The 20384-nt window shown below is 48.8% G+C and overlaps 8 protein-coding genes across 8 annotated transcripts; 5 read left to right on the top strand and 3 right to left on the bottom strand.

Moving 5' to 3' along the window:
• Window positions 1-154: 154 nt before the first annotated feature.
• V1508DRAFT_418327 (inorganic pyrophosphatase) lies at window positions 155-1230 on the top strand. The gene has a single exon (XM_066940448.1). It carries the CDS (start codon window positions 229-231, stop codon window positions 1093-1095), a length of 867 nt encoding a protein of 288 aa, XP_066795488.1. The 5' UTR covers window positions 155-228; the 3' UTR covers window positions 1096-1230.
• Window positions 1150-3304, bottom strand: V1508DRAFT_371285 (Cullin repeat-like-containing domain protein). The gene is made up of 3 exons (XM_066937482.1): window positions 3016-3304; window positions 2431-2969; window positions 1150-2382 (listed from the first exon to the last, which is right to left on the bottom strand). Exons 1-3 carry the CDS (start codon window positions 3254-3256, stop codon window positions 1273-1275), a joined length of 1890 nt encoding a protein of 629 aa, XP_066795487.1. The 5' UTR covers window positions 3257-3304; the 3' UTR covers window positions 1150-1272.
• A 2371-nt stretch (window positions 3305-5675) lies between these two features.
• Window positions 5676-7850, top strand: V1508DRAFT_355292 (acyl transferase/acyl hydrolase/lysophospholipase; the record flags this gene model as incomplete). Its single annotated transcript, XM_066936949.1, has 2 exons — window positions 5676-7515; window positions 7564-7850. 2 exons carry the CDS (start codon window positions 5676-5678, stop codon window positions 7848-7850), a joined length of 2127 nt encoding a protein of 708 aa, XP_066795486.1.
• Window positions 7851-8242: 392 nt separating this feature from the next.
• V1508DRAFT_418316 (uncharacterized protein) lies at window positions 8243-10374 on the top strand. The gene has a single exon (XM_066940447.1). It carries the CDS (start codon window positions 8475-8477, stop codon window positions 10179-10181), a length of 1707 nt encoding a protein of 568 aa, XP_066795485.1. The 5' UTR covers window positions 8243-8474; the 3' UTR covers window positions 10182-10374.
• Window positions 10375-10401: 27 nt separating this feature from the next.
• Window positions 10402-12301, bottom strand: V1508DRAFT_355355 (nuclear pore protein 84/107; the record flags this gene model as incomplete). Its single annotated transcript, XM_066936951.1, has 2 exons — window positions 10402-10567; window positions 10617-12301. The coding sequence occupies 2 exons, from the start codon at window positions 12299-12301 to the stop codon at window positions 10402-10404; spliced, it is 1851 nt and encodes a 616-aa protein (XP_066795484.1).
• A 1102-nt stretch (window positions 12302-13403) lies between these two features.
• On the top strand, window positions 13404-15389 carry V1508DRAFT_418309 (Aldehyde/histidinol dehydrogenase). Its single transcript, XM_066940446.1, has 4 exons — window positions 13404-13508; window positions 13572-14296; window positions 14346-15042; window positions 15099-15389. The coding sequence occupies exons 1-4, from the start codon at window positions 13458-13460 to the stop codon at window positions 15261-15263; spliced, it is 1638 nt and encodes a 545-aa protein (XP_066795483.1). The 5' UTR covers window positions 13404-13457; the 3' UTR covers window positions 15264-15389.
• Window positions 15390-15543: 154 nt separating this feature from the next.
• On the top strand, window positions 15544-16301 carry V1508DRAFT_418307 (Glyoxalase/Bleomycin resistance protein/Dihydroxybiphenyl dioxygenase). Its single transcript, XM_066940445.1, has 2 exons — window positions 15544-15789; window positions 15903-16301. Exons 1-2 carry the CDS (start codon window positions 15684-15686, stop codon window positions 16193-16195), a joined length of 399 nt encoding a protein of 132 aa, XP_066795482.1. The 5' UTR covers window positions 15544-15683; the 3' UTR covers window positions 16196-16301.
• Window positions 16253-18266, bottom strand: V1508DRAFT_418306 (uncharacterized protein). The gene has a single exon (XM_066940444.1). It carries the CDS (start codon window positions 17904-17906, stop codon window positions 16293-16295), a length of 1614 nt encoding a protein of 537 aa, XP_066795481.1. The 5' UTR covers window positions 17907-18266; the 3' UTR covers window positions 16253-16292.
• Window positions 18267-20384: the final 2118 nt, after the last annotated feature.

The following is a 20384-nucleotide window of genomic DNA, read 5'->3' as shown; positions in this document are numbered from 1 at the left end:
CTCCGTTGGTCCAGTGCACGCGCAGTTGTGACCACAGCCGCAGCGTTGTTTCAAGTAAGGCTCTTGTACTGTGCCGCCAGGGGAGCGAGCGTCCACCTCGCCAATAGTGATAAAAACTTCTGCCGCAGAGGACATAAATGCATGGCTGGCCGCACCCGCACCGCCGTATCCGTCGCCAATCGCCTTCTCCAGGTGTCTTCTCACATTCGCACTTTATCCACACTCGCAATGGCTTCCGGTTACACTACACGCACAATTGGTGCTGCCAATACGCTTGAGCACCGCGTGTTCATCGAGAAGGACGGTGTGCCAATCTCGCCCTTCCATGACATACCGCTCTTCGCCAACGAGCAGAAGACCGTGCTTAACATGATCGTCGAGGTCCCCCGCTGGACGAACGCGAAGCTCGAGATCTCGAAGGAGGAGACCCTCAACCCGATTAAGCAGGACATCAAGAAGGGCAAGCTGCGCTACGTCCGCAATTGCTTCCCGCACCACGGCTACATCCACAACTACGGCGCTCTCCCCCAGACGTGGGAAGACCCGAACGTCGAGCACCCCGATACTCACGCGGCCGGCGACAATGACCCACTGGATGTGTGTGAAATCGGCTGGCAGGTCTCGTACCCGGGCGAAGTGAAACAGGTCAAGGTCCTCGGTGTCATGGCGCTCCTCGACGAGGGTGAGACGGACTGGAAAATCATCGCAATTGATGTCCGTGATCCGCTCGCGCCTAAGCTAAACGATATCGAGGACGTCGAGAAGTACCTTCCCGGTCTTCTTCGTGCGACAAACGAATGGTTCCGGATCTACAAGATGCCCGACGGCAAGCCAGAGAACCACTTTGCCTTTTCCGGCGAGTGCCGCAACAAGAAATACGCCATGGAAGTTGTCCACGAGACCGCCGAGGCGTGGAAGAAGCTCATCGAGGGCAAAACTGAACCTAAAGGCATCTCGCTCACTAATACCGCTCTCGCTGGCACCTCTGGCTATACAGACATTGTCTCCCTCAGCATCCCCGCCGCTGACAACTTGCCCCCTGCGCCAATCGACTCGTCGATTGACAAGTGGTTCTTCCTTGCCGGAAGCAACTAAACGATGGTTTCGATGTGATATGAATGCGGCCAAAGATAAAATGTGTCAATTATTGTAGTTAATTAGTATAGTGCATTTTTGTGCGTATTATCTTATACTTTTCCAATCATCCAATCCAAAACATCCAAACGCCAATCGATCCAATTTACAACTTGAATGAAGTCCAAGTGTACGACGTCACGTGAGAGCAGCCAGAAGCTGGTCAAGCTGCAACTTGTTATACTTGATGTACTTTTCCGTATGCTTACTAAACTCTCCCGACTTGTGTTTCTCGTAAAACCGCTGATAAAGCGGCGAAACAAACGCGACCTCCTTCGCCAAATATGCTCGCAGCTCGGTGTCGGCAAAATTATATTCCTTAAACTTAGCAACGAGTTCCTCAAAAGCCGTGTTGAAATTGCGGAATTTTTCTTTAATTACTTCCCTATCTTTCGAGCTCATGATACCTTTCCCGCCCGATGCGGTACTCGCGGACCGGACAATGGTGACGTCCATCAAATACGACGCGCACACTTTCCATCCATCCAAAAACATATTCAACCCTCGCTTGCGGATCTTGTCGAGTCGGTCAATACCGGTACCAGAAGTCAGCACGGCCGAAATTTCTGGCGACGACCGCACCGCCCGTTCGACGTACAACAAGTTCGCAATAATCTGTAGACCAACTCGAGTTACTTTTTTGTACTGCGCGCGAGCTTTGGCTTCAATATTGACTAGCAAATCGTCAAATATTTCCGAAATAAAAAGTGACAGAATCTCCGTGCCCATATACGAGCTGTTTGGCGTGCCACTTCCAGTCGCAGTGCTAAACGTGGACTGATACGACAATCTCAACGACCACGCCGCGGGCGCACCAAGTGGAATCAAAAGTGACGCGAGAGTCGTATCGTAGTCAGCAAGCCTTGTGACCCAACCCATGACCTGTTTCGTGATGTCAAGGATTGCAAAGTCGATTGGCAAGCCGGGAAGTCCGCTCACAACTGCCTCGATATGGCGTAGTATTTCGTGGAACGAATCTTGTGCTGTTTTGCGAAGCTCTTTGCTGCAGGATTCGAGATTGAATACGGGATTTTCCGTAGCGAGTAAGAGCTCTCCAGAAGCCGCGTGGATCTGCTCAATTACATCAAATGCGTAGAAACAGTCTGTAATTAAATTCTTCCGGATCACTATATTAATCGCTTGCACGGCTGCCTGGAATGATTTCTCGAGGTCTTTAAGAGTCGCCGTGAGGGCGCCTTGAATGTCCACTTTCGCTTTAAATATCTTCCTGACCATTTTCTCCTCAGTCTACCACTGTCAATATTGCGCGCGATTATTCGCATGAGAATGACATACCACCATCGCCCTTAGTAAGGCATCCATATACAGCTTAAACGAGCTAGTTCCTTTCCGATAAAACCCATTCACACGCTTTATCTCCGTCTTGATAGCCATTTCAGATAAGACAGACAAATTATGCATAATATACTTCCCTCTGATATCGGCGTATATTGGCACCCCAGCCGACGCGTCCGTCACCATAAAAAAGTCCACCATAATCGACAATTCCTTGATCATTGCCTCAGGAATCTCCGGAACAAACTCCACATTATTCTCACCGTCTGAAAGTGGTGACACACCAATCAACGCCTTGCGATATCGGTCACGTACGTTTGACACTGCTGTGTTGATAAGCTGATTCATCCTCAGCGTCACTTGCTGCGAACTTTTGAGCGGGGACCCTTCCAATGACTTGATCGCGGCTTTTAAGCGAGATATACTTTGTGAGTATTCGACAACCTCGAGATTACCTCTTCGTATCCGCGGATCTTCTTCCTCGAAAACAGCCTGATACGAACGCACAACCTCCAATTCGCTAACCGTCGCCTCCACATCTACCCTTGTCAGTCCACAAGTTCGTTCTACTTAGGTTTGACTCACTTTTGGAAATATTCGTATAGGTCTGTGTCGACCCCGAAATTGGTTTGATAGCGTTCTCTATCGTCGTACTGGCACCCCCTAATCGTGCCAACGATCCCGCGATGTGCTGCGCAAGTATATCGGCCTTTTTGAGAGCCTGCTCCAACGCGGCCGTAGATGCCGGTGTCGCGGGCAGTGACACGGAGGATGTGCCATTTGGGAGAGTGTTTGTTGGCGTGCGGATCATGCCTGGTCGGGACATAGTTCGTATCGGGTTGTAATGTCGAGGTTGAGATAGAGCTGTTTGAGTGTGTCAATGTTCGATACCCACAAGTTTTGTGAGGTCCATCGATGCCAAGCAGCCATGTTCCGGGACATATGAGCTAAACCCAAACAGGAGTAAACTCCTTACCAGCTATCGCCTTTCAAACATTATACGTACGTCCGCATTTATTATGCAGCCGGAGATCTATATCCATATCTTGCTTGCTTAATAAACTTATATTTATTCACGCCGTGAAACCAGAGAACTAACAAAATTGGTAGGATGATATTTTATATTTTGACACATTTTTTACAGCGAATGGTTCGATTGTAAACAATGGCAGCATTCCAGTCCGTTTCTAGATTCTATATACATGCACAAATAGTGTAGCAACGGATCTTCAATTATATGCAACTAGTATTCTGTAACTGTCCAGCTATTATCGACATCAAAATGTCCCGCAATACATCACCAACATTGTCAGACAAGGGTACCGCGTCGACAATGCCCACAAGCAACACAACAACAGTGCAAGAATACATCTATCTCGACCTCACTCTATCAAACTTATTCTCCTCACTCGAATTACTAGACGCAGTTATCGACGATACACCGTTTCCGTTCGCTGAGTCATCAGACACAGATGTGGAAAGCACCAAATCACTTTCCGAACATAAAGCGAACTATCCCGACCCGCGCGATCATCTCTCTATGATCCGCCCGGGCTACGCCCGTCGTGTGCAAATTCATCACAATAATTTCTCGATCTGGCGACTTCAGGACAGGAGTATGGAGACGTGGACATACAGTCTCTGCGCTGACCTGGAAATCAATGATGTCCTGCAGAGGTTGAGTGCTATCACTGATGAGGGGAGGGAACTATGGCGGACATTAAGGGTTGCTTCTTCTCATCGCTAGGAAGTAATGTAACAATACATAAATAATAAACAGATATTATACTGAATAGCGCAGCAAAATTAAATAATAGCAGAGACAGTCTAGAATTGGCGTTTCAAACCAGAGCTGATCTACATCGCTATCATATATATATCATCAGAACAAGGCTAGCTCTTTCACAGGTACGTGAGGTACTTTTCATTAGAAAGCAAAACATGATACCTTTTAATGGATCGCCGGCCAACATATGACGCCTCTGCAGCTGCTACAGAACTGTGAACAATGACGTCGACATAATATCTGCGTTAAGGACTTGTAAGTCCGTCTGTTTTGCATCGATTACGAAACGCTCTCATTCTTACTCCGCTGGTTCCAAGTCCAAATGTGAGTAATAGTTTATGCAGTCCTGAGACGGTATCTCACACCGAGACAGTCCCTGAAAAACGAATACAGGATCAAGTTGAATGACAGCTACAGCTAAGACTCCCATGTTCCTGCGGCCATTCACCTCAACACTTGAACGCTCCATATGATAACACAGGAACATCCAGACACCGCAACAAAATAGAACCAAGCTAGATGCCAAACAGCTGCTGAGAACGGCGGCTGATATCACGGCAAGCACAACATGTTCGTCAACACTATCCTATAGTTGATAGACGAATGGAATGCCATCGTCCCAGAATTAGTGCCAATGCGACGTACAACTGGGAGTAGGCTCACGGATCGCCGGTCACTTAGGAAGACGGAATGACTAACCAGGATTTCTGATGTCAACGAGGACCAAGCCGTGAGGTAGCTTCGATATACGCGATCTATCATTGACGTCGCTGCCCGCAGCTGGCCGATAATCGTAGGGTGTGGAGAACATGCACAGCGTTGGTAATTAAAGTTGGAGTTATAAAAGTGTACTGAGTGATTTGGAAACTGTCCCTAACACACAGAAATTGTAGATCCGTAAAGGACTTTTGATCAATACATCTGTTGGGGTTTATCATTCAGACACAGCACTAACCGTATTATTTGCCCTAACCATATGTAGACTCCCCGAAGTTTCGTACGTGGAAGCAAAGCGATCCAAAGTCGATCCGCTCCATTCATACGCACCAATATCGACTCCCGGTATCGTAATATTGCAAAATTGAATTAATGAGTTGCAATGGGAATCACGGCAACTGGAAGGTAGGAAGTCACTATGCTGTTATTTAGATCAGGCAGGCCGTCCGGGTCATCGATTATTCGAGCGCTCGCGACCATGAATATTGCTATCAAGAAGCACTTGACCTGGAATATTACCAGAACAAATTCTGTGATATACGCCAATTGGCTTAATTCGTCTGGCAGTAGCGCAGACGGGTCTTACTTTTTCAGAAGTGGTGCGGAGCAAGTGCTTACTCAAGCAGATATCGAGGCTAAATTCGTTAATCTAGGATGGAAAAAAAGTACTGCGTACGCTCTCTTTACAGGTGGTGCCTTCGGTACAGCAACTATACTTGTACAGGATAACGAGTCACTGGTTATGAATGACGAACCGCCAAGAAAAGGGCCCGAATCTGGTACGTGGCCCAATTTATTTGAATACTACAACCAGCTGCAAGCTGCTATGGTTGCTATCAGCGACACATCGTGGGATTCTGTAGTAGACACTATGAAGGATTCAATGTCGTACTCTATCTCGCTACCAACATGGATGAGGAAAATTCAATCGATCATGGATACAAAAAGCAATGACTCTTTAGGATTCGAAATCATAGAGGACAGTACTGATATCACTCTCAATCCCGAGGTCGCATGGACTCCGGCACATGTACGGTTAGGTCCACAACTGTCGAACCAGGAAGTCAAATTTCGGAAAAATAGAGCAAAGTTTACAAGGAAAGGACTGGCAAAATATCTAAATATTCCTGTGTCGAGCATCGACGAGAGGGATATTCCGACCATTGCGGTTACTGGATCTGGAGGCGGCTACCGCGCTATGGTTGCAACGTGTGGATACATCATTTCATTGCAGGAAACGGGACTGTTGGATTGTACGACCTATCTCGCAGGTGTCAGCGGATCTACGTGGTTAATGGCATTATTTTACACCCTCGCGGAGTACGATACGACTAAACTTATCGACCACATCAAAGCGCGAACTGGAGTGCACATTGCCTTTCTACCTGCTGCTATGGAACTGTTTACGACAGCTCCCACAGATAAGTTTCTTCTACATGGCATCATTGAGAAGCTGCATTACAACTACAGTAGCGTTTCGCTACCAGACATATACGGCGTGTTGCTTTCTTCACGTTTGCTCGTGCCTAACAACGAACTCATAGTTGATAGAGACAACTTAAAGATCTCGAGTCAACGTCGTACAGTAGACACTGGCGCTGTACCCATGCCGATCTACACAGCCGTCCGTCATGAATTCGGCCTAGCAGAAGCTGAAGAGTCTAAAACCCAGGCAGACAATACGGTGACACAACAGCACAAGAAACGTGAGTCGTGGTTCCAGTGGTTCGAATTTACCCCATATGAGGTTGGATGCGAGGAAGTTTGCGCTTGGATTCCGACGTGGAGCTTAGGTCGAAGATGGAGAAATGGCGTGTCCGTGGATACAGCGATTCCAGAGCTCAACTTGACGCTGTTACTCGGAACTTTTGGATCTGCATTTTGTGCGACTCTGAGCCATTTTTACAAGGAAATTCGGCCGGCGTTGCCTGATATATCCATTTCTCAGTCGCTAGATAATATCATTAAGGAGAACGACGATAATTTAAAGGAAGTACATCCAATTACACCAGCCGGAATTCCGAACTATCTACTTGGGTTGAAGTCGTATCTGCCGCCATCCTGTCCGGAAAGCATCCACACAGAGAAAGATATAAACTTGATGGATGCCGGTATGGATAATAATCTGGCGTTATATCCTCTCCTTCGGCCGGAGCGGGAAGTTGACATGATTCTGGCTTTTGACTCTTCAGCGGACATACCAGACGTGCCGTGGCTGGAATTGACAGCTGGTTATACAAAGAAGCGTGGCATTCTCGGATGGCCTGTGGAAGCTGGGTGGCCAAAGGGCGAAGACATGGAGAAAGATTTAGAAAAGATGGAGGAAAGTGAGGAAGTGGATAGCACTAGGGAAGCTTTGGACAAAGTCCAGAAGGAGAAGGATAAAGCTCGCCGTAAAATGACGTCGAGGTCAAGAAGCAAACAATCTAAGGGTCCTGCTGATGCAGCAGCGAAGTCTCTCGGACCTGTCACTATTTGGACCGGTAGCATAGAGGAAAAGAGTACGGACAGGGCGGACGAGCATTTGGCGGACGAAGAGAATACAATTGACGAAGAGTACAAGCTTCGGTCTCCTTACGCAGGTGAGTGCATTGTCCTCGAGTAGTATGCACGCCTTGCTGATACATTAGGCATCACGGTGGTGTACTGTCCTCTGATTCCGAACAAGAAGATTCCAGGCGTCGACCCCGATACGTCTCCATACATGAGCACGTGGAACTTCATTTATACGGCAGAAGACGTCGACAACGTTATAGCACTGGCTCAAGCGAACTTTGGCGAAGGCGAAGCTCGGATTAGACGAGCAGTCAGACTGATCTACGAGCGTAAAAAACAGCAGCGACTAGATCGTGGACTAGCAATGAGAGAACTTTGGCGAGAGGGTATTTTGCATTCCGGCCGGAGCACTAGCAATTGATACTGCGGATATCTATGTAATTCGAATGAACGCCGGGCAGGTCAAGTCTACTGTTAACAATGTGCCCTTTTCGTAGACGACCGCCTAAGCTGCTAACGAGAAATATTATTATTCAAGTTGTACTACTGTAGATATATTGAGTGCCACGCGGTACCCACGCTATGGCTAACACGTCTGTATTGTTCTATCATACTAATTATCGTTGGATAATTATTCTGCTCTATATTTATAATTTAGGATCCTCATCGTCGTACTTACGCATTCAATGTCATCGCATAGTACGAAATAACGGTCGCTCGTGTACCTGGATTGGGGTTGAACATCCATACATCAACGTTGCCAGGTCGCCAAACTCAATTGTTACAAGATATCGAGAGAGACGTCATTAGTAACAAGTCCCTAACTAACTCATTCCAGCGCCGCACATTTGCTATTTCCACACTCTAAGCGATACCCTGTCGGCACTCTAATGCGCGGCGCGTGATGATCTGCGCCCTCAATTTGACGTCATTTTTGCGCAACGATCAACATCAATTCTCACCACAGCGAGACATAAAAAGAATTGGAAAATCGTCGATTGCGGATTAAGCCACACTACAAACTACTGTCATATTTATCGAGGACATGGGATTGTTCAAGAACAGCAGCTCGCAACGAGACCAGCCCGCCGCGTCTGAGAGTGACCATCCGCTTCAGCCGAGCGAGACCACTCCAAGCGCAGGGGAAACACAGGAGCAGCGAAGTCGCAAGGCCAGCCCGCCTACGCATGCCGAGAATAGACCTTCTTACGAGCAGTATCGCCCTCTTACGCCAGAGCCTGACGAGACAGATGAGAGGACGCACTTGCTGATTTCGGCGGAAGATCCCGCTGTGGATCCGTACAAGAGATTCTGGATCCGGACCATGAGGAGATTGTCGCTGTTGTTTCTCGCTTTTGCCACGATTTTGTTTTTTCTCCTTCTCATCTCTATGTTTTTCACTATCCCAGGACTCGAGACTCATGGCGGCAATTTCTTAATAATGGTGTTAGTACTCGTGTCGATCGGCAATCTTGCGATCTCGCTCTTCGCGTTCGGGCTCCCGTCGAAAACTGAGCGAATTGTCAACTGGACGATGATGGGATTCCTTCTTATTGACTTTATATTTATTCTCAGTGCAAACAAGTTACGACACTTTGAGGGAAATGTGCTTGGAATACTGGTTATGCTATGGACTATATTTACTGCCGGATGGGTTCTGGCGTGCAATCTCGCGGTTGAGCGGTCGCGACAAGGTCTAGAGGAGCGCATCATCGGCCGCCGCTTGTCCTCTTCTCGCGCTCAGAGATCTTGCAGACAGTGGTGCAGCGTGATGTGGGCACTCATTGTATTTATCGTGCTCCTCGTCCTAGTTGTCCTGATCACCCTCTCGATCGCAGTCGATGCATACGATTCACGCATCAGTCCTCCCGGTCAATACGTCGATGTCCAAGACGGTCATTATCGTGTTCACGTCTTCTGCAATCGACCACAGGACGGCACCCGCAACCCGACCATCTTCCTCGAAGCTGGCTCTACATCCGCCGAAACACTCGCGCAAGAATGGCTCGAGCGGGACATCAACGATGAAAAGTCGCCCATCTACAATTATCGTTACTGCTACTGGGACCGTCCTGGCCTTGCATTCTCAGACAACGCGCCGTCCCCAATGTCTGCGGGTATGGCAATCGATGCGCTTTCAGATGCACTCAATCAACTGCATGAGCGCGGTCCCTGGATCCTCGTCTCGCACGGCCATGGTGCTATCTACTCCCGCATTTTCGCGGCTCGTCATGCCGGCGACGTAGACGGTCTCGTGCTGGTTGACGCATACCACGAAGACTACTTCTCTTCTGTCGTCGGCTCGTCCGCGCGGGGTTTCGGATATTGGGTGCACGGGTTTATATCTCCTTTCGGCATCGACAAGCAAATCGGGTGGATTTTCGGCGGTCGCACGTCGAAAGACAGAATCTTCGGCCGCTCGCAGTCGACAAGTGGTAAGTACAACCTCGCGAAATTCCAAGAACAAGTTGCGGCGCGCACGTTCACCAAATACGAGATCATCGCGGCGCGAGAGATATTACCCAAGAAAACGCCGATGGCTGTTATTTCGTCGCAAGATAGGATTCGGAATACCGAAGGTTGGGCGGATTATCAGCGACAGTTGTCGGAATCCACGCATGCCTTGACGAATTGGAGTATTGTTGAGGCGCCTCATGAGGTCTGGCGAGTTGGCAAGGGACGGCGGGCGATGTCGAAGTCTGTGGCTGAGATATCTGCCAAGTCTAAGTGGTCCATGTGGGAGTATATTTAAGTACGAGTTTCGGGATGGAAAGCCAGTGGATTTGGATAGGTGTTTGTTTTGGTGATAGTTTGGAGGTAACCGTATGACATGTATGAATAGGATATGGTAATGACAATTTTGCCTGTATATACAATAAATCACATTTGATCAGTCTATCATATCACAAGTAGAATATATGCATTTAATATACACTAAAATATACTACAATTTAATCATAACTATTCTACATCTAAGCCCTCCAAATACCATTCTGACTATCGACGCCGACAACCAACGAGACTGACGCAATGGCAACCAAGTACTCGTCTAACCGTTCACCTTCAAGCAATAACTTGTATATATCAAGCTCATCTGACGCGACGAGATTAACCATTTCCAGCGCGTCCTTCGGATAACTAACTCTGTACGTTAGCAACAAACTTTGCATAGCAGAGATCAACCCACCTCTTATGAACTGCCTGGCCTTGTTGGAGAACACGATGAAGTTCAAGCAAAAGATACGGAATATACAAAACTCGTAACCGATGAATTGCGTCAACCTTGTCTGCCTCAACCCCACCAGTCATCCACCCACATATTAAATCCACAAGCGCCGGCTTGACGCGATCAAGTACATCCTTGGCTTTCAACCGCCACGCGCGGTCGCCATCGAGAACTTTCTCGGAATACACAGCATCCCACATGCGAATTAGGCCTACGCCAAGAATCAAACCTTCGTACTGTCGGAACTCAGCACGAGACTTCGTGCCTGGGAAGTGCGCATCTTCGATCTCAGCCATGGAGTAGTCGACTTGTTCTTCAAAATCGTTTAGGACGTCGTATAACTGAGAATTCGCGAGCTGAGCATGGAGATTTTCTGCAGACTTGACCTTGCCGGATAGAAGAAATCGGAGATATAAAGCATTTGCCGAGTCAACAACATCGTCCCACATTCTCGCGTCGACAAACCACAATAGCGAATTCGAGAGCTGCTGATCAGCTGGCGATTCATTCGTAAGATCCAAATCCGTGTGCGACTCGATCGCAGGATATTCGTCCTCGTGCTCGTCAAACACGCGCTGGATTGTCCGCCTTAGAGTGTTGAGGATGTCGAGATCGAACTTGTCCGCCAGGGCAAACTGTTCAGCACGCTTCTTCGGATCTGAAATATCTGCAAGTAGGAACGAATATGCTTCTATTGCGGCTTCTTCTGGTAATTGCGCGACGTACAACGGAGCAAGATGTCCCTTATCACAAATAGCCAGATCTTCAACGTAAAACTTGAGAACAGCAACAGCGTCTTCATCCGCGCCAGCGTCCATACCTATCGACTTTAGGAAAAGAGCTAAGTGAGCAAGGAACCGGAGCAAATAAGAGTCGTCCATGAGAATATTCGAATCCTCAATCTCGTCTCTCACACTCTCCATCTTCTGTCTGGCATCCTGCATGATCTTTGCGACAACGTTCGTGATGATACCGCCCTGTATATGGCGCAGAGGATGCTCGGACTGTGCCCGGACAATCGGCGATGGCGATCTGGACAGGGCGTTGAGAATGTCGCTGATCGTGCTAGCCTGCGATTGTGGAAACGCCAGAAGCTCTTGGCTGGCGAGATTAATTCTATCTTTTGAACGCAGGTATGTTTCGATCTCAGTCGCAGCGAGATGCTGAACATAGGCCAGAAGGTGGGCCTCCCACGATTCCGAAACAAAGAGAACACTGTCAAGATCGCCACATAACAACCCGTATATTGCTCTCTCGTATTTGTCAGCCTGCGGAGCTCTAGCCAGTCGCAAGCACATGCGCCGCCATAGTGTCTTGCGCTTAGTACCCCGCGCGATTGTTTCTTCTGGATTCAGTACAACGCCGTCTAAAACAGGATCCCGATACTCGACCATTCCGTTCATCGCCGCTGTTATAGTATAATTTCCAGTCGCCTCGCACACCTGCTGCGCAGCCTCATATTCTCCAGATTGTATTAGTCCAAACAGATGTCGAAACAGCGCGCGGTCAAACTCTGCGTCTTCAGAATGAATAGCCGCATTTTCGCGTAGCGGCGCATCCGGGTCTAGCGTCCGCACAATCGCTGTCGTCGCCGTACTAACTCCAAACCCAGACATTTTCTTCTTCTTGACCTGTGCGCGCGTCATTTGCCATTTCACGCCCCTTAACTCCGGGCCAGGCGGATTCGACAGCGTCCTCTGCAGCCACGATATCACCAGCAAATTTTCCCTCGCGGACACGTTTTGTCGGTAAAATGATTCTTCGGCGATCGTGTTCGACGTCAAAGTCCATACCTTTAGTGGTGGTTTCGCTGGGGCGGAGCGATACGAGTAGAGAATATCAATTAACGCCCACGTCCGTCGTTCAAGCGACCATGTTTCGATTTCGTCCTGTGGCGCGTCTGTTGTGATTAATTTATCGAGCCTATCTAGTTAGTATGAGTAGTGCTGCGAGAGAGACCGCGTCGTACCTATTTGCCGCGATCCGCATGTAACCGCGGACGACTTCAAATGGATCGTTCGCCCGGCCGATTGTCTCAAATACTTTTGCAAATTCATCTAATTCGGAGTAATCGTTGTCTGCAAAAAGATTAACACTGGTCATGACGAATTATAACAGACGGGTGGTACCATTCTAGATGGTGTTAGCATACTTTTCAATCTCAAAGATCCACAATTCTCAACTAACCTGCTTAAAAGAACTCCCACCCTAACGAATCCAATAGATACATATTAGCCAACTCTCAACAAATCTCACCAATAGGAACATACTCGCGCCAGCGAAGTACGCAAAGATCGACCCTTCCGTCGCGGTGTCGCAATCACACCTTCCTGTTGCGGCGTGGCCGGGGCCCTGAATACTTCGAGCGCCATCAAGTAACAGGACTCTGAACGGAAGAGAAGGAAGTGCTGGTTTTGTTGTGGACACTGTAACTGATCCTGATGAGCGTAATTTTGAATAACATTAGTTTTGAGTCGTCCTCAGAGATACCCTAACCCAAATCCAAAGCCCCGGGGTGAGGCCCTACAATTCGATCTAATAATATTTATAAATTGGTCCATCACATGTGCGTAGTAATTAATTACGGTATATACATAGAACCTTAAGCAACAGAATAATTGAATATGTAATTATGTCGATAATGTCCGTAATGGACCCAATAATCCATTGCAGTGAACATCACGTGATAATAAGCACTGCGCACGCGGACAAGTCCCGCCGCAGCGTCAAAAGATGCTCTTTTCTCTGACTTGAGCACTAATTTTTTGATCTCCTCACCCAAGACTCAGCTATCAACAAAAAATGGCATCCTACGGCTCATTCCAAGTTCCTCCGATCGAAAACGAGGAAGTTGTAAGTATTTCATTCGAGATAACGACGGGATCTGCGAGATCAGCGCTAACTACGTTCCGCCAGAATTCCTACGCGCCAAATTCAGCGGAGAGAACTGCGCTGGCAGCAGCACTTACGTCTCTCCAATCGCAGCTTCCGATCAAAATCCCACTCGTCATTGGCGGCTCCCAGATTTTCACAGAAACATCAGTACAGAGCGTCAACCCTGCAAGGCATGCACAGATCGTCGCAGAGACGTCCCAGGCGTCGACAGAGCATGTCGCGCAGGCGATTGTGGCGTCGCAAGTGGCAAAGAGGAAATGGGAGTCCGCGCCGCTGAGTGTGCGCTCGGCTGTGTTTTTGAAGGCCGCGGCGTTAATCGCGACGAAGTACCGGTACGAGTTGTTAGCGGCGACGATGATTGGACAGGGCAAGAACATTTATCAGGCAGAGATTGATGCGGCTGCGGAGGTGGTTGATTTCTTGCGGTTTAACTGTCTCTATGCGCAGGAGCTATATGCGCAGCAGCCGCTCAAGTCTGCGCCGGGAGTGTGGAATCGGGCGGAGTATCGTGCATTGGAGGGGTTCGTGTACGCCATTACACCGTTCAATTTTACTGCCATTGCCGGAAATCTTGTCGCTGCGCCTGCATTGATGGGTAATACGGTGCTGTGGAAGCCATCGCCGTATGCTGTGCTGTCGAACTATTTGCTGTACAACATCTTTGTTGAGGCCGGTCTCCCTGATGGCGTCATTAACTTCATCCCTGGCGACGCAGAAACTGTCACTGCTGAAGTATTGTCTGCGAGGTTCGTTCTTAGTCGTATCTATACTAATTGTCACTAATCGTTCATATAGAAGTTTCGGAGCACTGCACTACACTGGCAGCACGGTCGTGTTTCAAGAACTTTACAAGAAAATCGCGTCGAATCTTCCGAAATATCGTTCATTCCCGCGCATTGTCGGCGAATCCGGTGGCAAGAACTTCCATCTGATCCATTCGTCCGCCGACGTGACCAGCGCAGCGAAATCGACCGTCCGTGGAGCGTTCGAGTATCAGGGCCAGAAATGTTCGGCCACGTCACGTGCCTACGTGTCTGCGTCTGTTTGGCCGCAGTTTAAATCTGTACTCGTCGAAGAGACAAAGTCACTCACGATTGGCGCACCAACCGATTTGACACCGTTCATCGGCCCTGTGATCCACAAACACTCGTTCAACAAACTGAAAAATATTTTGACTTCGCTGGCCGATGACGAGAAAGTCGAGATCCTTGTGGGCGGCAAAGCAGACAATTCGATCGGGTACTATGTCTCCCCCACCATTGTGGTTGCAAGCGATCCTGAACACTATGTTTTTCAACAAGAATTCTTCGGCCCGTTGTTGTCGGTGTATGTATATGAGGATGAGGCATACGAGAGTATAATGGACACTATCGATCTTGCCACCGATTACGCTCTGACGGGAAGTGTGTACGCAAAGTCGCGTGAGGCTGTCGAATTGGCTAGTAAAAAACTCAGAAATGCGGCGGGAAATTTCTATATCAACGACAAATGCGTGAGTAACTTACTCTTCAAGCCATATGATACGCGCTAACGATTCTCAAATTCTAGACCGGCGCCGTTGTTGGCCAGCAATGGTTCGGAGGTTCCCGACGATCTGGCACGAACGATAAAAGCGGTAGTGGGAATATTCTCAGTAGATTCGTGAGTATCCGAAATATTAAGGAAACATTTTATGACACGACGTCCGTGGCCTATCCGTCCAATAGAGAATAAGTCGTCAATCTACCCTTCTTATTCTCATATATTTGTATTGATTATTAAGCAGTGATTGTTGTATTCGCTGTGTATTGTGTATTTGTATTGCTCATTTCGTATCCATAAAAAAAATTTGCCCATTCAAGACACTGGGCCAGATCTCTGGATTATGGTGGCTAGCCCTTTTGGGTTAATCGCCAAGAGTCCAGAGTGATGTTGTGTTAAAAGTGGTGCTTTGATTGGCCATGTGACTTCGCGCCAATGCGACGCGTGGAGATAAACTCCTGTAGCATCGTCGCGTGTCGACGCGGAAACGCAAAGCAGGGCACCAGTTAAATGATATAAAAGCCACGAGAGTTTCCCCTCCATCCATTTCACTACCGAACGCTACGATCAGACTGAACCCAATTGATTGTTGATTCAAACAAATAGGAAAGAATGCCACTCCACCACGTCGCAGTCTATGTGTCCGACATCAAGAAGTCGCGAGAATTCTACGATCCAGTGCTTGCTGCATGTGGATACGTTGTTTCGTTCGCGTATGGTATGTCTTTTGCGCTTGATCCGATGTTTGTGATAGCTGTTGTCGGGTGTTTAGTGGGTGGCGATAGATGGATGGATGGATGATGGATGGATGAAGAATACTGACAGGGCCAGATGAATTCGTATACTACGCCCCGGCGAGCAACCCCCATGCTGCGGAATTCGGCCTGACACTTGCAGACCCGTCGAAGCCCATTGGCTCAACCCACGTTGCATTCGGGGCGTCGTCGCCATCCGAGGTAGCAGAATGGTACCAAGTCGCTATGAAGAGTGGCGGCAAGGATAACGGCGCTCCGGGCATCAGGAAGGAGTATCATAAGGGGTATTATGGTGCTTTTGTGCACGATCCTGATGGTCACAATATCGAGTTTGTTCACATTGATGTTTCTTGTGACGCTGCTACTTGATCGGAGCCCGAAGGGGCTGAATTGTGATTAATCGCGGCTGAGGCCGCTGCTAATTAATTCAAATCTAATATTATATGTATTAATGTCCGTTAGTGCACTAAAACATGCGCCTGATGTCAATACTGGGAAACCGGGCACGTAAATTTGCATACTGATCGTTCGTCATCAAACAAGGCCCGCCGTCGTAATACAGCAGCTGCAACTCCCTTCCCGCAGCGTTAAACGCTTCCAGCACCCGAATCATCTCGGCAAACTTCACCGCTGTCCGCACAAGACACACTTCCTTTAGATTATTTAATCTAATGAGATTGGTGGCGTGCCGTTCCTGGATCGTGGGTTGTCCTCCGAGCCCGAGATACTCCAGATTCGGACATCTGGCCATCAAATTTCTTAGCAAATCATACTCGGGCGCATCCTCCGCCTGCGGCCGACCTATGAACATCAGCGGCGTGCCGTAGAGGTCCAGCCGCCGTAGTCGAGCCTGACACTGGCTTGTGATAAACCAGAGGTGAAATCTCACTAGCCACGGATTACCGCATAAAGAAACGTCTTGCAAACCCTGGTATTCCTGCACGTCCTTATCTTGCCACTCCGTCAAGTCATAGTAGGTGCCCGCGCCTGGCTCGTTATACTCGAATGCATCGTAGGACTCGTTCAGTCTCGGTCGCCCACGGACAGCGATCCTGACCATCGTCCCGTCGAGACAAAGGGATTTGCAGGTAGCCGGCAGACGCGGCGCGAGCCACAGTTGGCAGTTGACAATTTTAAGACTGCGCAGCTTTGCCAGGCTGCTGAAATCAGCCCGGTACGCGATGTCGTGGGTGATATCGTCTGTGCGACAGCAGTATATTTCCAGGCCGAAACACGTCACCGTCTCCGTGTTTGGCATCCACATAGGGATAAAGTCCAGCGCGCGGTGGTTAACAGAAGCCCGAGTGTCTGCGTCGTTGAGGATGCATAGATGCTGCAAAGACGGCAAGACAACGAACTTGCGTTTGAAGCAGTCTGGTGAGAAGTCTGCCCATCTTTTGTCATCCAGAGTTGTCGGCATCGTGGAAAACGAGAATGACAGCCGCTCGACACTGGGGAATAGCACGAAGTTCGGCGTCCCCCCGAGGAATTCGTAAAAGTGCTGGATGAGCGCGAGTGGTAACGTGAGTGACTTCAACTGATTCGGTACGATCGTATTACTAGGTCCAAAATATTTCCAGTCATCCAAGAGTTCAGCAAACGTGTTATCGACAGTAAGGCCGGTCAAATTGTCGAGCTCAGTCGTGATGCTAGCTACCAATTGTCTCACATTGTTCTTGCCGACTTTCGCGTACAAGCCATCAGACAAGGACTGCCGCAGTAAAACCATATAACCGTCGATACTCCCAGTCATCGCGACACTCTTCACAGTCGCCGCCTTGAGAACTCTCGCGATCCTCGCCGCCGTCACTCTCGGCCGAAGCAGAGCGAGATCAAGCGCCCCACGGCGCACACTAGTATCGACGACAAACTGGAAGAGACAGGAATTCCAAGCGCACGAGACAAGTTGCAAATCAGATAATTCCTCGCGCGTGAGGTGCGACAATATCATGTTGATTACTTCACGAGGGAACCGGGCAATCGGGTCATGATTGCTGGGGTCTAATCCGAATGAGCGCGTCTGATCAGAAGTGAGTAATCTGTCAGATATTACATTACCTGTAGTTTCCGGGACAGCCATGCCGCCGCATGTCGATAAACTGTCCGGCCAAGACGATCTTGTCGAAGAATTATCTGATTCTCATCGCTCAGATTAGAGTTCAATATTGCATAAGTGGGTCTGCATGATGAGTCAAATCACGCATATGTGAGTCTGGGATAGTAGAAGTCGAATCCTCCTAGCTATTATGTACGATAAGTTATAACGAAGGGTAAATATATTACAACTGCATTACTTCGTAGTCCGCTACTCAAAAATACACATTTTGGTGCCGCAGCCGCGATTTTGAGACGCCCGCCAAGCAAACGCTGTCTGAAACTCTGAGCATTTAACTCGACAAATCCGAACTGAAACTGCACTCTCACTCATTCCGTGCGCGCCTCTGCGCTCGGTCGCGTCAGTACGCCGAAATCAAACCTCAACTTCATGCAATCTCGGCTATTTCATGCAATGAATTAATTAATGTTTCGCATTCGAAGCGATGACTGTCTTACCAAGACTCTGCCGTTACACAGATCGGACGCTGTCGCGCGTGGCTGACGCGTCAGTCGCCGGGTTTTCTTCACGCGTCAACAACGCGTCCCTCTCTCATCCATCCGCAATTCGCGAGGCACTAAACGTCCACAGTGGCCCAGCTGATACGGAATCCTGGAGAAAGCAGTTTTTCAAATCGTCTTGAGGGTTTTGCCAATACTGAGTGGCTGTTCGCGTCATTGCGGATCAGCGCCAATCCGACACTCCCGGCTGCAAGAAGACCTGCGCTTAAGTCTGATTCACACTGAAACACGATCGCGCTCGGACGGAGAATATTCGCACAGAAGACAACAATCATACAGTTAATTAGTGACCGCGCTCGCGCAACTCGCCGCCGACGCACGCCGGTTTCGTTGCCTCTCGTCTGGTTATAAATACGGCCATCTTTTCCCGCTGCTGATGCTGCTGCTGCCCTTACAACTTGACAACCGAGAACTAAGTCCCCTGGCCAGCGAGAGTTGCAATGAACTGAGAGGGGAGCCTGTGACTGGCTGAGATCCTCTTCAATCACAAGCGAGTATACTTCAGAATTCCTACAACCTGGTCACTTAGCTAACATTTATGTAGCCAGACAGGGTTCTCAATTGTGGGCAAGAGAGCAGCCTGGAACCCGGATTGAGTCCGAGTGGCCAGAGCCAAGCCGCTTATACGCTGCCGGTTCTAGCAGTTCGTCCTCTACTGGGGGCAAAGTGAGAGTCTTTGACGGACTCTCCTTAATATGAGTACGCTGATGCGTACTCGACGATGGGCACGGGGGCATGAGGGGAGTCCTGACAGACTGCGATCCTCTTCAATTCGAGTACGCTGATTCGCGTTGGAGCAAGGGTAAGTCCAAGGATGGCGAAAGCCAAGCCACTTGGACACTACCAGTTCCGGGGACGCGTACTCGAATGTGGCCGAGGACATCCCGGATCCAGCTGACCTAGGCGGTGAGAACCAAGCCGCTTGGTCCACAACTGGTTCCGGCGATATATTCTCATCTGGGGGCATGAGGGGAGTTCTGACGGACTGAAATCCTCTTTAATGAGCACGCAGCGGTTTCCGCAAAGCGTACTCGAGTGTGGCCACTGGGGGGAGCCATCAAGCTCGTAAGGAACGGTGTAGGTTTGGGAATTTGTTTTCCACTGGGTTTTTTGCCCTGAGGATGTTTCCTACACCTTTGTCCAAATGGACGTTCCTTTTCTATGTAGTTGTGCATATCTTTATCTGCACAAGTACTCGCATTTCGAGTACCTCGGTCTTTGACCGCGATTTTAATGTTTGAATTCATCTTGCTCTGAGAGCATGATGGCAAGTGGTGGCATCTCTCGGGATGTTGCCACGCTGGGACCTAGCCCCGCGTGTATAGAAGCAGCAATGCTTCTGTGAGTGCAAGTCCCTCGTGGATTGGAAGCCCCTATGGGGTCAAAAGACTCCCAAACACTCTGCTTAATTTCGCATTTTTGCGGGTGGGGATAGCTTATAACAGGTTCACAAAACAGGAATACATTCTCGATCGTAATTGGGTTGACTGTGATCTCTATGGCTCTACGATCGAATCAGGGGCGCTTCGAGCAGCGCATGACGATTGGACTTGGTGAGAAGTGCTTTTTCTGGTCATCTTCCTCTTATTTTTGCGTATGGATTCCCCAAATATCTCATGAATCATTTTGTAATGTGTTGTGCAAGATATATTTTGATATTAAATTCAAATATCATGACTAGACAGCCAAAAAATTGACACGCGCGCGGACGTAGTGGATAACTGCAGAGCAGCTCTTAAGCCTCGTACGAGATACTCGCAGCCGTGCCTCGCATAAATCACACGAGTGACAGTACAGAAGAAACTCGCTCTACTTTTTTAAGGGAGACACTAGATCATAGATACTCGCCCCACAAGTATTGCAAATTGACTCGCTGGCATAGATCTGCTGCCTGAGTGTGGCATGGTTTACGTCTGAGCGCGTCAGTCAAATTGGTCCGGCG

This window comes from Lipomyces doorenjongii (genome assembly GCF_038497915.1).
Source record: "Lipomyces doorenjongii strain NRRL Y-27504 unplaced genomic scaffold V1508scaffold_28, whole genome shotgun sequence".
In the NCBI taxonomy this organism is placed as follows: Eukaryota; Fungi; Ascomycota; class Lipomycetes; order Lipomycetales; family Lipomycetaceae; genus Lipomyces; species Lipomyces doorenjongii.
Note: the sequence above shows the minus strand (reverse complement) of the source record. Positions and strands in the feature narration are given on the sequence as shown.

Coding starts and splice junctions, on each gene's coding strand:
- V1508DRAFT_418309 (XM_066940446.1), top strand. CDS start 13,458: ATGGCATCCTACGGCTCATTCCAAGTTCCTCCGATCGAAAACGAGGAA. Junction 14,297..14,345: donor GCTGAAGTATTGTCTGCGAG/GTTCGTTCTTAG, acceptor TCGTTCATATAG/AAGTTTCGGAGCACTGCACT. Junction 15,043..15,098: donor TCTATATCAACGACAAATGC/GTGAGTAACTTA, acceptor CTCAAATTCTAG/ACCGGCGCCGTTGTTGGCCA.
- V1508DRAFT_418316 (XM_066940447.1), top strand. CDS start 8,475: ATGGGATTGTTCAAGAACAGCAGCTCGCAACGAGACCAGCCCGCCGCG.
- V1508DRAFT_371285 (XM_066937482.1), bottom strand. CDS start 3,256: ATGTCCCGACCAGGCATGATCCGCACGCCAACAAACACTCTCCCAAAT. Junction 2,970..3,015: donor CTATACGAATATTTCCAAAA/GTGAGTCAAACC, acceptor TGACAAGGGTAG/ATGTGGAGGCGACGGTTAGC. Junction 2,383..2,430: donor CCTTACTAAGGGCGATGGTG/GTATGTCATTCT, acceptor TGACAGTGGTAG/ACTGAGGAGAAAATGGTCAG.
- V1508DRAFT_418307 (XM_066940445.1), top strand. CDS start 15,684: ATGCCACTCCACCACGTCGCAGTCTATGTGTCCGACATCAAGAAGTCG. Junction 15,790..15,902: donor CGTTGTTTCGTTCGCGTATG/GTATGTCTTTTG, acceptor TGACAGGGCCAG/ATGAATTCGTATACTACGCC.
- V1508DRAFT_418327 (XM_066940448.1), top strand. CDS start 229: ATGGCTTCCGGTTACACTACACGCACAATTGGTGCTGCCAATACGCTT.
- V1508DRAFT_418306 (XM_066940444.1), bottom strand. CDS start 17,906: ATGGCTGTCCCGGAAACTACAGGTAATGTAATATCTGACAGATTACTC.